Source organism: Phocoena sinus, chromosome 10 (genome assembly GCF_008692025.1).
Source record: "Phocoena sinus isolate mPhoSin1 chromosome 10, mPhoSin1.pri, whole genome shotgun sequence".
NCBI lineage: Eukaryota > Metazoa > Chordata > Mammalia > Artiodactyla > Phocoenidae > Phocoena > Phocoena sinus.
The window spans coordinates 13,868,264-13,884,892 of record NC_045772.1 but is presented as its reverse complement, the minus strand read 5'-3'; the positions used below and the strand labels follow the sequence as shown (position 1 = coordinate 13,884,892).

General features: G+C 39.6%; 1 protein-coding gene across 2 annotated transcripts in view; it reads right to left on the bottom strand.

Moving 5' to 3' along the window:
* Positions 1-16,629, bottom strand: part of LARGE1 (LARGE xylosyl- and glucuronyltransferase 1) — a 587,572-nt gene that overhangs the window by 236,028 nt on the left and 334,915 nt on the right. For both annotated transcript variants that reach the window (XM_032644884.1, XM_032644885.1), the window contains exon 6: positions 1,181-1,352. In XM_032644884.1, coding sequence (XP_032500775.1) covers positions 1,181-1,352 — 172 coding nt within the window. The remainder of the gene's footprint in view (positions 1-1,180; positions 1,353-16,629) is intronic.

Here is a 16,629-nt window from a genome sequence, read left to right as displayed (position 1 = left end):
AACCATGCTATGAAGAACAGATCAGAAAGCTGAGACACACTCCATTTCAACAGCTTTGCTAAGTGATGTCTTTACTAGTGTCATTACTGACACGAGTAAGGAAACTTTTGATCCTGGCAAGGAAAAGAGCCCAAGGGTCAGAGTGTTTCCCCCCATGGTGTGCGGAGGACTTTTTTCAATTACCCCAGAGCTGGGAGGCCCCCAGGAGGAAGCAGGCAGAGATTGGAGTGGGTGAGGAATTTACTCTTCTGTCCATGAACGAAAACAGAAACCAACTGGAATATCCTCTGATTCATGAAAATGCTGTGATTTAAAATCACGGAGCAGTATTTCACTTTCATAGGATAAGGAGCTATAGAAAAGAGGCAGGGGGAATTTTAAACACAGAAGCCAGAGTGCAGAAGCCGGAAGAAAAAAAATCTCACTGCCATATTTATCTCTCATTGTATTCGTCTAACACTGAGAATATAAAATTGAAAAATTATGCAGTTTTAAGGAAGACCCCTGGAAGAGGGGTATTAAATAATAGTCCAAGGTTTGTGCTAACTTGCCACTTCTCTCATGCATCCCCACCAGAGTTATGTACACCCATCGGGCTCACAATTTCCCACCTTATACTCGCACATACCCTGGGGCAGTGCCAAGAGCTACAGGAACTAACTAGATTAGAAGGAACGTCTTAAAAAGCCAAACTTATATACTTCTTTAAAACGATAAACCACAACATTAATGGAAGCCATAAGTACATTTGCAAACACTCTATAATCAATATCCATCACCACCACCTCACAGGCTTTCTCGGCAACCAAAGTATCATTTGATAAAAAGAGAAAACTGATAAATGCATGTCTCCACACCAGGAAGTCAACTCAATTATCTGCATACAAAATACACACATTCGATATTTGTCTCTTACAAGCAATTCAGCAACCCTCAATTGGGTTCTTCCTATGAACACAGATCTTACCTCTTCAATTATTACAAAAACACAAGCAAATTCCAGTTTAACATGTTTCCAATGGCAGTACTAAAACTGATGCTCCACTCTATTTATAATTCCTCGTCTGTTTCATTAGAACGACCTCCTTAAGAGTTGCCCTCACATTGGGAAAAAAAAAATCACTCTTCTTGACATGCTGACACCTTCAAAGATACCAGAAAAAAAATGAGCTACCATTACCTTTGAACTTGTGGAACACAGCCCAGAGCTCTGCAATATCGGTGGCAAAGGTGATGTCTGTGTCAAGGACGATGACCCTCTCCAGGTTGGCAGGAAGAGTCTTGGTGAGGACAAGCTTCATCAGACCGTAAATCCCAGAGTAATGTTTGTTGGGGATCCAGGAAACTTCAGACTAGACAGGGCAGTGAAGAGCGAGAGCAGGAGAAAGGAAAAAAAAAAAATCAATGCATTAATTTCTTTGTATAACCATTATAAATAGTGCCTGGTACATAAAAAGCATCGAATAAAAATTTGTTGAGTAAATGAATGAATATTTTCTTAAAGATCTGTTCATGTAACTTCATGGCATATGAGGTTCTTTTGGAAGAAAATGTATCCGAATCAAGGGAGAAGGAAAGTAATGTTTATGAAATAACTATCACATGAAAACACTATGCTCAGATTTAAAAAAAAAAAGATTTTTGTTATTATAGAAATTATATAGGCTCATTGGAGGAAATAAGAATATGCACAAAACAAGAAATAAAGGTTTCAAAAATTGAATCCTACTATATATATTTTTTGCAACCAGTACCTAATTGTTCCTGGGTAGACATATTTCTTTCAGTCATATTCCATTTCTGTGTCATTAAAAATGACTATTCAATGGTATTGTTACGCTTATCTATTTTGTTAAAGCTGTAATGGAGCTGGCCATCACCTTAAGATCTGAGGTCTGAGGACTTCGAGTAATTCCCTCCAGTGGGTTTTATATAACTCTTTTTCACATAAGCCTCGGCCTTGGGAACTCAGCTCACTTTCCTCTCTCCCTTGAGAATTTGCCTGAACTGAAGCTTGGCAATCATCAGCCCATCTGCAGAGCCATGCTATTTAATCAGACCTTTGATTAACTTATTCATCTATTTTGGTTACCATCAAAGCAGGAGAGCTTGGTGGAGGCCGAACACCAGCACATTGGGTTAAGCCATCGAATGAGATGGCTCCAGCTTCTGCCTTTAGTTTTTATACACACGCAAGGCACTCAGATGCATTACAGAACAGTAGGACTACAGGAATAAATTAATCTCAACACGAGCCCAGGACTGAATGTCGCCCCAAGTCCCCGACTTAATACATAATCAATTAACTTCGAGTGTTCAATTAGAGGTAAAGGAAGCATTTGAATGAGTTTGTATTCAGAAAGAAAATCCCAGAAAGAAAACTAAGGAATCTATAGGGGGAAAGAACGTGTGGTGAGAAGCAGATGCATTTATCATAAATGGCTCCTTCTCTTAGAAGTAGCATGGAACACGCTCTGCCTCTGTCCAATTCCTGCTCTTCCCCCGAGTTCCAACTTAGAAGGTACCACCCTCCAGCCACCCCTCCCCGCTGCCCCAGGCTGGGCGAGGGTTCCCAAAGCAAGGTGTTTCCCTTCTTCCAGCACAGTAAGCCATCATGCTGTCTAATTTTCCACATCTCTCTCCTGCTCTGGACTGGAACTCCTTGAGGCAGGGACAATGTCATTTGTATTATGGTAACAACATAGTCATTTCTCAAAACATGTCTGATCACGTGCATGACTGCAAAGTTAGCCAGGCCTGGGTTCAAATGCTACCTTTGGCATTTTCCTCAACTAGGAGAAGAGGTATCTGTAATTGCTAGGGTCCAGGTCAGCACAGTACACTGGAAGAGGCACAGCTTGTTGAGTCCCAGAGCCTGGGCTTTAGCACCAGTTCCACTTCCAATAAGCTGTGTGACCTCAGGCAAGTCATTTAACCTCCATGAGCCTCAGTTTTCTCATCTGCAAAATGGGAGCTTAAGACACTCACATCACAATATTGCTGGGAGGATTACAAAGCATCCAGTATACATAAAGCCCACTTCCCTTCCCCTAGTGAATGTGTGCCAGCACCACCCAGGCTCAGCTGATTCAGGATTTGGAGCGTGATAAGTTATGGCACCTTTGACAGTAAGGGGAAGTAGGGAATAGAGATAGCTTTGACAGGGAAAATAAATCACCCACCTACTTTTCCTATATTTCTATATAAAAGATTAATAAATCATAAACTGGGATCTACCGGGAAACGTGAAGCCCCCTCTGGTGGATCTCCAAATTGGACTGCACATCCTTGGTTTTAGGAGAAAAAAAAAAAAAAAATGGGTGGGAGTGGTCACCCATAAAACCTTTCGGGGCACTCTCCTGGTGCAATTCACACTGCTACGGATCTCACTTCCACCCTACAATAAACTTCAGTCCAACCAGGGACGTTAAGTCTTGGGGTCAACGGGGAGAAGTCCGTCCTCAGAGGCAAGGTGCAGAAACCTGGAGGGCATCATGCAGACCTACCCCAGAGTACCCTATAGAAACACCACCGCCTAGCCAGGCAATATCCTAGAGTGTTCTTCATCACTCAGCACGTGAAAGGGTTCATGTAATTAAAACAATAATAAGAATGAAAGTTAGGTTTATGTTAATGGCAAGATTATTATCCTTGCAATGGCTGTTAAAAATTCTAAGCAGCATGTTCTGACATTTAATTAGCAAAAAAAATCCAACTGTGCTCAAGAATACCACCTAATGTACTTACATAAAGGAACAAAAGCAATCCCAGGTTTTAAGGGTTTCTGTGTAAAGGAGGGGGTGGTGGAGGCTCTTAAGGGGAAATTCACCTTCCCAAAGTGGCCAGTTCCTTGGGGGAATGGACCCCAAGGGGAGTTTCTGTGAAGCGCTGCAAGTGATTCTAGGGTTCATGTGATGCTGGGTGGTCCAAAGAAAAGTTACTCAGGAAATCTGACCAGAACAGTGACATGAGGATGGAGGTAAACGGCTGACAGAAGACACATCCCCAAAGGTGCGTGCTTAAAACCCAGGGCGTGAAGGAAAGTGATATCTCAGGCGTGAGGCTGGTTTCTGACCTTTGATAAACAAGGGAAAGCAGGGAAAGAGGCTGGTTTTGTCAGGAAATGATGCCTATTTCTTCTTTTTTTAAAATCTTATTTATTTTTAACATCTTTATTGGAGTATAATTGCTTTACAATGGTGTGTTAGTTTCTGCTTTATAACAAAGTGAATCAGCTATACGTATACATATATCCCCATATCCCCTCCCTCTTGCGTCTCTCTCCCTCCCACCCTCCCTATCCCACCCCTCTAGGTGGTCACAAAGCACCGAGCTGATCTCCCTGTGCCATGTAGCTGCTTCCCACTAGCTATCTACCTTACGTTTGGTAGTGTATATATGTCCGTGCCTCTCTCTCACTTTGTCACAGCTTACCCTTCTCCCTCCCCATATCCTCAAGTCCATTCTCTAGTAGGTCTGTGTCTATTCCCGTCTTACCCCTAGGTTCTTCATGAGCTTTTTTTTTTTTTCTTGGATTCCATATATATGTGTTACCATATGGTATTTGTTTTTCTCTTCCTGACTTACTTCACTCTGTATGACAGACTCTAGGTCCATCCACCGCACTAAAAATACCTCAATTTCATTTATTTTATGGCTGAGTAATATTCCATTGTATATATGTGCCACATCTTCTTTATCCATTCATCCGATGATGGGCGCTTAGGTTGCTTCCATCTCCTGGCTATTGTAAATAGAGCTGCAATGAACATCTGGGTACATGACTCTTTTTGAATTATGGTTTTCTCAGGGTATATGCCCAGTAGTGGGATTGCTGGGTCGTATGGTAGTTCTATTTGTAGTTTTTTAAGGAACCTCCATACTGTTCTCCATAGCGGCTGTATCAATTTATATTCCCACCAGCAGTACAAGAGTGTTCCCTTTTCTCTACACCCTCTCCAGCAATTATTGTTTCTAGATTTTTTGATGATGGCCATTCTGACCGGTGTGAGATGATATCTCATTATAGTTTTGATTTGCATTTCTCTAATGATTAATGATGTTGAGCATTCTTTCATGTGTTTGTTGGCAATCTGAATATCTTCTTTGGAGAAATGTCTATTTAGGTCTTTTGCCCATTTTTGGATTGGGTTGTTTGTTTTTTTGTTATTGAGCTGCATGAGCTGCTTGTAAATTTTGGAGATAATCCTTTGTCAGTTGCTTCATTTGCAAATATTTTCTCCCGTTCTGAGGGTTGTCTTTCGGTCTTGTTTATGGTTTCCTTTGCTGTGCAAAAGCTTTTAAGTTTCCTTAGGCCCCATTTGTTTATTTTTGTTTTCATTTCCATTTCTCTAGGAGGCGGGTCAAAAAGGATCTTGCTGTGATTTATGGCATAGAGTGTTCTGCCTATGTTTTCCTCCAAGACTTTGATAGTTTCTGGCCTTACATATCGGTCTTTAATCCATTTTGAGCTTATTTTTGTGTACACAGAGAATCCCAAAGATGCTACCAGAAAACTACTAGAGCTAATCAATGAATTTGGTAAAGTAGCAGGATACAAAATTAATGCACAGAAATCTCTGGCATTCCTGTACACTAATGATGAAAAATCTGAAAGTGAAATTAAGAAAACACTCCCATTTACCACTGCAACTAAAAGAATAAAATATCTAGGAATAAACCTACCTAAAGAGACAAAAGACCTGTATGCAGAAAATTATAAGACACTGATGAAAGAAATTAAAGATGATACAAATAGACGGAGATATACCATGTTCTTGGATTGGAAGAATCAACATTGTGAAAATGACTCTACTACCCAAAGCAATCTACAGATTCAATGCAATCCCTTACAAACTACCACTGGCATTTTTCACAGAACTAGAACAAGAAATTTCACAATTTGTATGGAAACACAAAAGACCCTGAATAGCCAAAGCAATCTTGAGAACGAAAAATGGAGCTGGAGGAATCAGGCTCCCTGACTTCAGACTATACTACAAAGCTACAGTAGTCAAGACAGTATGGTCTGGCACAAAAACAGAAATATAGATCAATGAAACAGGACAGAAAGCCCAGAGATAAACTCACACATATATGGTCACCTTATCTTTGATAAAGGAGGCAAGAATATACAGTGGAGAAAAAACAGCCTCTTCAATAAGTGGTGCTGGGAAAACTGGACACGTACATGTAAAAGTATGAGATTAGAACACTCCCTAACACCATACACAAAAATAAGCTATTTCTTCTTAAAGGTGTTGTTTTTAAGGAGGCATTGGGATGCTCCCGTAATGATCACAACAGAAAATACTATCTAGCATTTGCTGAGTGTTTACTGGGTGTCAGGCATTGTGGGAAGAGCTTTCTATGTGCTACCTTATTTACATCCCTTCCAACTAGTCTAAAGGTCAGATATTATTATCTCAGTACGTGAAATTTGGGGGATGAGGACCGAGTCCTTCCCCTTACCTCATATTTCAGTCCCCCAGCCCTAGATATTCTACTCTGAAATGATGCCAGTGTTTCTTTCTTCTTCACCCTTCCTGCAGCCCCGGGCCTATTCAGACGTGCTCTCTGCTCCTGGATTAGTTACTGTAGGGCCATAGCCAAGCCCCTGCCTCAACCCAGCCAAATCTATGTTCGTCAAGAAGCAGTTTTTCAAGGCAAGTAGGTACAAAGACTTTGGAGTCGGATACTCCTGGCTTTGAAGTCTCTCTGGGCCTTAATTTTCTCATCTGAAAAATAGGGATAATAGTAGCATATCCTGCTCCCTTCCTAGCGAGTTGCTCTATTTGTAATCTGGAAGCTTTCCTCATTATCCTGGAAATATTTATTACTCAAAATACATTTCTTATCCCTACCAACATTTTTCTATGGATTACAGATCACCGTGACCCATTTTTTAAAATTAAAAAGGAAAAACCATCCTAGCCCCAGAATGTCTGAAAAGTCATTTGCCTTTAATGTCATTTCTGAGTTGTTGTCTTGGCAACCAACCTGTATGTTCAGAACATAACTGTTGAGAAATGGAGGGTGAGGAGCTCGGATGGGATGGGGACTCCGGACAGTGCCACAGGGGGTCATGAACTGAGCATAAGCTTGGGAATCTGAATGGCCAGATTCCCACTGGTAGGCTCATCTCTCTAACCCTCAAACTCCTCACCCCTAAAATAGATAATATAAATACAGATCCCATGAGTTTTGAAAAAGCATTAAATGAGGCAAGAGAACTAAGGGGCCTGGTTCAGTGTTCGCTACATCATAAGCGCTCAATATTAGCTTTTCAATTGGTTAACAGCATGCACCCCAGAGTCTGACTGCCTGGGTTTGAATCCTGGCTCCATCACTCACTGGCTGGGTCACTTTGGGCAAATAACTGAACCTCAATGTACCTTTGTTTTCTCGTCTGTAAAATGGGCATCCTCACAGAACATACTCTAAAGGCTTTTGAGAATTCTGATGCTGTATATAGGTACTGGCTATTATTTTTAATTGTTAATATTGTTACCAATTATATTTAGAGCGACAGAAAAGATGAGATTCTTGCCTACTAGATAAAGCCATCTGCATTTGTATTTGCCCTTGCCAGCAAAAATATGCTCCAGTTTAGCTCAGTTGGAATCATTTAAATCAGCATTTACAGAACACTTAATATGGGTCAGGTACCGAGGAGGGGCTAGGGACCAGCATCCACAATGAATAAAACATGGTTGGTGCTTGAGGAGTTTATGGTCTAGTGTATATTCATTATCCTTTACTGCATAACAAGTTACCTCAAAACACAGCAGCTTAAAACGGCGATACTTATTACCTCGCACAGTTTCTGTGTTAGGAATTTGGGAGCGTATCTGCTGGGTGGCTCTGGCTCAGGATTCCTCATGAGGTTGTAGTAAGGATGTCGGTTGAGCCTACAGACATCTAAATGCTTGGGATCTGCTTCAAGAAGGCTCACTCCTACATGCCTGGGAGGTGATGCCGGCTGTTAGCAGGAAGCCTCAGTTCTTTGTCACATGGACCACCCCCATAGGGCTGTCTGGACGCCTTAACAACAGGGCAGCTGGCTTCTCCCAGCGTGAGTGATCCAAGAGAGAACAAGAAAGAAGCTAGGATGTCTTTTATGACTTGGCCTCAGAAGTTACATGGTGTCATTTCTGCCACATCTTACTGATTATACAGGTCAGCCCTGGGCAACATGGGAAGGGACTAGACAAGAGTGTGGGTACCAGGGGATGGGATTATCGAGGGCTATCTTGGAAACTGGCTACCACATCTGTGATATTACGATGGTAAGAACGGGACTATGATACCTCCAGGTGTACATATAGCAGTGATCTAGAAGAAGGACAGTCAAGGTGGGGTGGTTGGAAGGGAGGGAGAATAATCAGAGATGTCTGGAAAAGATGAGCCTTACATTTGATCTTGACAGATCAGGTGAAAATTGAGTTTTTCAAATATTGGGAGAAAAGCAGGATGGGAGAGGTATTATAGTATCCGTGAAGGCACAGAGATATAAATAGACAATTGTGTGTGTATGTGTGTGTGTGTGTGTGTGTGTGTGTGTGTGTGTGTGTGTGTGTAAAGTAACTACAATCTGATATGTCCAGATAAAGCTTGAAGCTGGAAGTGATGGGAAAGGCTGTGGGGAAGGAGGAAAGGGTGAGACGTTAGAAAATACTGTATGAAGTACAGTATATGGAGAATATGTATAAAGAACTCTGGCCAATACCCTAAGGTCAGTGGGAAGCAACAAAAAGGTTTTCATTAGCAAAGACACATAATCTCAACTGTATTTTCGGAATATACTCTAGCAACCCATAGAAGAGAAAGATTAATAGAAGACAGTTGGATGGGCATCAAAACCTTGGAGGACGCCTACAGAAAATGCAGATTCCCAGGGTCATACCCAGAGGTGATGATTCATCAGGTCTGGGGTAGGGCCCAGAAATCTGTATTGTTAACCAGATCTCCGTGGAATTCCTTTTTTTTTTTTAACTTATTTTATATAGGAGTATAGTTGATTAACAATGTTGTGATAGTTTCAGGAGTACAGCAAAAGTTGTTCAGTTATACATTTTCCCATTTAGGTTGTTACATAACATTGAGCAGATTTCCCTTTGCTATACAGTAGGTCCTTGCTGGTTATCCATTTTAGATACAGCAGCGGACTACACCCTAAGAAACAGTAATTTAGGAGATACAGTAGGTACTGTATTTCTCAAGGCCTGTTGGCTGAATCATTTATATTGGATCACCAACCAGTTTATTTTTCAGAAACAAGAGATACAATAGCCCTAAACTTAAGAGTCCCACCTGAACTTGACAGGGTTGGATGTATAGGGAGAGAGGATCTTTCTCAAAGACTAACAAAAGAAAGTGTTGGTGGAAGATCGTCGTTCTTTAGATGACCCTATGCTTCACGGCATGAAGATTTCCTAGCTGTTCTACTTTCTAAACTCAGAAATCCCATTTCGGCAAAAGCAGCTCTAGGTCGGCTCCTGTGAAATTCTGAGTAACCAGTACCAACAGGAGAGCTAAGTTACACATTTCACATCTTCCCACAATGGAGCCTTGAAGAAAACCTTGTAAGAGCCCTAAGTTGGTCTTTACAGGTAACAGCAATCCTACTAGGCATCCATGAACATTTATTTAGAAAATAAAACCCCAGCCCAAAGTGAGTTATCTGGCGTTCACCTGAAATGTTCATTATTCAGAAATCTACAGAGCAGCCATCTTCCACAAGCATAATTAATTCGAGAATGATGACAAAGGCACAGTGAATCAAGAGGAATGTGATCACGAATCTATAAACATGCTCCTCCTCATATCAGTGGCAACAAAACCCCTTCCTCTCTCATGCCTGTCAAGAAGCATCCTCTATTTAGCTCTGTGAAGCTTGGGGGGATTGGTCCCTGGAGCATTTATGGATCGTCTGAACCTCTCTGAGGACTTTACGTTATGAAATGGAGCGTTGCAAAGCACTGGGAGTTCTGATTTGTGAACTGGACTGTTACAGTGGTTTAATTTCCTGAAATATTGCTGCCTTCTTAACTAACAGATTTTTCAATGCACTGAGGAGAAAACTGCATTAGCTCCTGAGGAGCCTGGACTTATTATTTCTAGAAGCTGCAATTCTTCTTCTTACATGCGCGGTATGTATTTATGTATGCCTACTTAGCACAGTGTCTGACACACAGAGGCACTCAATGAATAGTTTTGAAAAACCAAAACAATACACGTAAACAAGCAATGCTTACTGGGAACCATTCCCTGTGAGGGGAATACACTGGTGGAACTACTTCATTCATTCATTCAAACACCAGATGAATGCTTGGAGGGGAATACAGTACAGTTTGGGGAGACATTATATACATTATATAATAATGTATAAAAGCATTATTACAGCATTCTCATTAGTAGTTTACCTTGATGGGGGCTGGAGGAGGTAGGGTAATGGAATGCGAAGACATCCAAGTATCTTTGGTGATGTTGTTCTAGTTCTAAGTCAGATTGTATGGTGTTTTATTGGTTTATATCATAACCTCTTTATCTTCAATCTTCAACTGTGTGTATGTGCCTGCATCTACAGGACGAAAACATAAGGAACCAAGGGGCAAGAATGTGACGTTGAATGAACCCAGGAATAAAGAAGACCCAGCTAAAAGTCACAAATACACACACACACACACACACACACACACACACACACACACACCCAGCTCCTGCTAAGAATGGAGACAATAATTTTTCTAGTAAATGCAAAGAAAAAAACCACTCTTCTCCTCTTACAATAAACTACTTTTTAGCATTCATTCTTTTTTTTTCTTTTTTGATATTTAATTTTTGAGATTTAATGGACATTAAACATGACATAAACTAAGGATTTAGGTATAAAATACCTATTTTTGGAGGTGCATTTTAAGATTCTGAAAGGAAGTTCAAGATACCATTTATGTTTCCTTTCATGTTGTTCTGCTTATCTATTTCTACATTACCACCATCTCATATTGATTTTTTTTGAATTTTATTTATTTTTTTATACAGCAGGTTCTTAATAGTCATCCATTTTATACACATCAGAGTATACATGTCAATCCCAATCACCCAATTCATCACACCACCATCCCCACCCCTCACCGCTTTCCTCCCCTGGTGTCCATACGTGTGTTCTCCACAGATGTGTCTCAGTTTCTGCCCTGCAAATGGATTCATCTGTACCATTTTTTTAGTTCCATATATATGCGTTAATATACGATATTTGTTTTCCTCTTTCTGACTTACTTCTCTCTGTATGAAAGTCTCTAGATCCATCCACATCTCTACAAATGACCCAATTTCGTTCCTTTTTATGGCTGAGTAATATTCTATTGTATATATGTGCCACATCTTCTTTATCCATTCGTCTGTTGATGGGCATTTAGGTTGCTTCCATGACCTGGACATTGTAAATAGTGCTGCAGTGAATATTGCGGGGCATGTGTCTTTTTGAATTATGGGTTTCTCTGGGTATTATGCCTAGCAGAGGGATTGCTGGGTCGTATGGTAGTTCTATTTTTAGTTTTTTAAGGAGCCTGCATACTGTTCTCCATAGTGGCTGTATCAATTTACATTCCCACCAACAGTGCAAGAGGGTTCCCATTTCTCCACACCCTCTCCAGCATTTGTAGTTTGTAGATTTTCTGAGGATGCCCATTCTAACTGGTGTGAGGTGATACCTCATTGTAGTTTTGATTTGCATTTCTCCAATAATTAGTGATACGGAGCAGCTTTTCACGTGCTTCTTGGCCATCTGTATGTCTTCTCTGGAGAAATGTCTGTTTAGGTCTTCTGCCCATTTTTGGATTGGGTTGTTTTTTTAATATTGAGCTGCATGAGCTGTTTATATATTTTGGAGATTAATCCTTTGTCTGTTGATTCATTAGCAAATATTTTCTCCCATTGTGAGGGCTGTCTTTTGGTCTTGTTTATGGTCTCCTTTGCTGAGCAAAAGCTTTTAAGTTTCCTTAGGTCCTATTTGTTTATTTTTATTTCCATTACTCTAGAAGGTGGATCAAAAAAGATCTTGCTGTGATTTATGTCAAACAATGTTCTTCCTATGTTTTCCTCTAAGAGTTTTACAGTGTCCAGTCTTACATGTAGGTCTCTAATCCATTTTGAGTTTATTTTTGGGTATGGTGTTAGGGAGTGTTCTAATTTCATTCTTTTACATGTAGCTGTCCAGTTTTCCCAGCACCATTTATTGAAGAAACTATCTTTTCTCCATTGTATATCCTTGCCTCCCTTCTCATAGATTAGTTGAGCATAGGTACATGGGTTTAATCTCTGGGCTATCTTATTCCATTGATCTTTATTTCTGTTTTTGTGCCAGTACCATATTGTCTTGATTGCTGTAGCTTTGTAGTATAGTCTGATCTGAAGTCAGGGAGTCCGATTCCTCCTGCCCCGCTTTTTTCCCTCAAGACTGCTTTGGCTATTCGGGGTCTTTTGTGTCTCCATACAAATTTTAAGATTTTTTGTTCTAGTTCTGTAAAAAATGCCATTGCTAATTTGATAGGGATTGCATTGAATCTGTAGACTGCTTTGGGTAGTACAGTCATTTTCACAATATTGATTCTTCCAATCCAAGAACATGGTATATCTCTCCATCTGTTGGTATCATCCTTAATTTCTTTCATCAGTGTCTTATGGTTTTCTGCATACAGGTCTTTTGTCTCTCTAGGTAGGTTTATTCCTAGTTATTTTATTCTTTTTGTTGCAATGGTAAGTGGGAGTGTTTCCTTAAGTTCTCTTTCAGATTTTTCATCATTAGTGTATAGGAATGCAAGAGATTTCTGTGCATTAATTTTGTATCCTGCAACTTTACCAAATTCATTGATTAGCTCTAGTAATTCTCTGGTGGCATCTTTAGGATTCTCTATGTATAGTATAATGTCATCTGCAAACAGTGACAGTTTTACTTATTCTTTTCCAATCTGTATTCCTTTTATTTCTTTTTCTTCTCTGACTGCTGTGGCTATGACTTCCAAAACTATGTTGAACAACAGTGGTGAGAGTGGACATCCTTGTCTTTTTCCTGATCTTAGAGGAAATGCTTTCAGTTTTTCACCATTGAGAATGATGTTGGCTGTGGGTTTGTAGTATATGGCCTTTATTATGTTGAGGTACGTTCCCTCTATGCCCACTTTCTGGAGAGTTTTTATCATAAATGGGTGTTGAAATTTGTCAAAAGTTTTTTCTGCATCTACTGAGATGATCACATAGTTTTTATTCTTCAATTTGTTAATATGGTGTATCACATTGTTTGATTTGTGTATATTGAAGAATCCTTGCATCCCTGGGATAAAGCCCACTTGATCATGGTGTATGATCCTTTTAATGTGTTGCTGGATTCTGTTTGCTAGTATTTTGTTGAGGATTTTTGCATCTATATTCATAAGTGATATTGGTCTGCAATTTTCTTTTTTTGCAGTATCTTTGTCTGGTTTCGGTATCAGCGTGACGGTGGCCTCATAGAATGAGTTTGGGAGTGTTCCCTCCTCTGCAATTTTTTGGAAGAGTTTGAGAAGGATGGGTGTCAGCTCTTCTCTAAATGTTTGATAGAATTCACCTGTGAAGCCATCTGGTCCTGGACTTTTGTTTGTTGGAAGATTTTTAATCACAGTTTCAATTTCATTACTTGTGATTGGTCTGTTCACATTTTCTATTTCTTCCTGGTTCAGTCTTGGAAGGTTATACCTTTCTAAGAATTTGTCCATTTTATTGGCATAGAGTTGGTTGTAGTAGTCTCTTAGGATGCTTTCTATTTCTATGGTGTCTGTTGTAACTTCTCCTTTTTCATTTCTAATTTTATTGATTTGAGTCCTCTCCCTCTTTTTCTTGATGAGTCTGGCTAATGGTTTATCAATTTTGTTTATCTTCTCAAGGAACCAGCTTTTAGCTTTACTGATCTTTGCTATTGTTTTCTTTGTTTCTATTTCATTTATTTCTGCTCTGATCTTTATGATTTCTTTCCTGCTGCTAACTTTGGATTTTGTTTGTTCTTCTTTCTCTAGTTCCTGTAGGTGTAACGTTAGATTGTTTACTTGAGATTTTTCTTGTTTCTTGAGGTAGGCTTGTATTGCTATAAACTTCCCTCTTAGAACCGTTTTTACTGCATCCCATAGGTTTTGGATCATTGTCTTTTCATTGTCCTTTGTCTCTAGGTATTTTTTGATTTCCTCTTTGATTTCTTCAGTGATCTCTTGGTTATTTAGTAATGTATTGTTTAGTTTCCATGTGTTTGTGTTTTTTACGTTATTTTCCCTGTAACTGATTTCTAATCTCATACAGTTGTGGTCAGAAAAGATGCTTGATATGATTTCAATTTTCTTAAATTTACTGAGGCTTGATTTGTGACCCGAGATGTGATCCATCCTGGAGAATGTTCCATGCGCACTTGAGAGGAAAGTGTAATCTGCTCTTTTTGGATGGAATGTCTTATAAATATCACGTAAATCTATCTGGTCTATTGTGTCATTTAAAGCTTGTGTTTCCTTATTAATTTTCTGTTTGGATGAACTGTCCATTGGTGTAAGTGAGGTGTTGAAGTTCCCCACTATTACTGTGTTACTGTCGATTTCCTCTTTTATAGCTTTTAGCAGTTGCCTTATGTATTGAGGTCCTCCTATGTTGGCTGCATATACATTTGAAATTGTTATATCTTCTTGGATTGATTCCTTGATCATTATGTGGTGCCCTTCCTTGTCTTGTAGCATTATTTTAAAGTCTGTTTTATCTGCTCTGAGTATTGCTACTCCAGTTTTCTTTTGATTTCCATTTGCATGGAATATCTTTTTTCCATCCCCTCACTTTCAGTCTGTATGTATCCCTGGGTCTGAAGTGGGTCTCTTGTAGACAGCATATATATGGGTCTTGTTTTTGTATCCATTCAGAGAGCCTGTGTCTTTTGGTTGGATCATTTAATCCATTCATGTTTAAGGTAATTATCGATATGTATGTTCCTATTATCATTTTAATTGTTTTGTTTTTGTAGGTCCTTCTTCTCTTGTGTTTTCCGCTTAGGAACTTCCTTTAGCATTTGTTGTAAAGCTGGTTTGGTGGTGCTGAATTGTCTTAGCTTTCGCTTCTCTGTAAAGCTTTTAATTTCTCCATTGAATCTGAATGAGATCCTTGATGGGTAGAGTAATCTTGGTTGTAGGTTCTACCCTTTCATCACTTTAAGTATATCATGCCACTCCCTTCTGGCTTGTAGAGTTTCCGCTGAGAAATCAGCTGTTAACTTTATGGGAGTTCCCTTGTATGTTACTTTTCATTTTTCCCTTGCTGCTTTTAATAATTTTTCTTTGTCTTTAATTTTTGACAATATGATTACTATGTGTCTTGGCGTGTTTCTTCTGCCTGGGTTTATGCTGTATGGGACTCTCTGAGCTTCCTGGACTTGGGTGGCTATTTCCTTTCCCATGTTAGGGAAGTTTTCAACTATAATCTCTTCAAATATTTTCTCAGGTTCTTTCTCTCTCTTCTCTTCTGGGACCCCTATAATGCGAATGTTGTTGCATTTAATGTGTTCCCAGAGGTCTCTTAGGCTGTTTTCATTTCTTTTCATTCTTTTTCCTTTATTCTGTTCTGTGGCAGTGAATTCCACCATTCTGTCTTCCAGGTCATTTATCTGGTTTTCTGCTTCAGTTATTCTGCTATTGATTCCTTCTAATGTATTTTTCATTTCAGTTATTGTATTGTTCATCTCTGTTTTTTAATGTTTCTAGATCTTTGTTAAACATTTCTTGCATCTTCTCGATCTTTGCCTCCATTTTTTTTCCGAGGTCCTGGATCATCTTCACTATCATTATTCTGAATTCTTTTTCTGGAAGGTTGCCTATCTCTCCTCATTTAGTTGTTTTTCTGGGGTTTTCTCTTGTTCCTTCATCTGGTACATAGTCCTCTGCCTTTTCATCTTGTTCAACTTTCTGTGAATGTGGTTTTTGTTCCACAGGCTGCAGGATTGTAGTTCTTCTTGTTTCTGCTGTCTGCCCTCTCAGCATTCATTCTTAAAAAAATGCAGAATTTTTGCTTCTTGCAACAAAAGCAAAAATTGCTTTTGGGGAGCAAAAAAAAAATCTTGGATATTACTGTGATTTGTTATTAAAATCTAATGGGGGGAGTACAATTTTAAAATATCTAAAAAGGCTCCTGGGTGTAGGTAATAATAAATTTTTCAAAAGGTTGAAAAACTTCACTCTATAGGATTATATGACACCAGATGAGACACAAAACACACAAGAAGTGTGCAAAAATAGATAAGTAACCCCAAACCTGGGTCCAGACATTTGCATCTGCTGAGTCTAGCAGTTCTTCCTGCCTTCCTGAATTTAATCAGAAGGCAGTTTAATCATAAAACATGACAGTGATCTGTCCTCAAGTTCACCTGGAGATTTGAGGACACTTTACCCTTTCTCACCCTCTCACCCCCCATTCCTCCTCCTCCACTCTCACCACCTCCTTCACAGGGAACCATCTAAAGGACAGCCTCAGAGGCTGCAATTAACGTGGCCCCATGCTGCTCTTCATTAATGAGGCACTTTTTACTTTTAGAGGGCTCTGTAATCCTTTGGAGGTGAAGCCTTTGCTGGT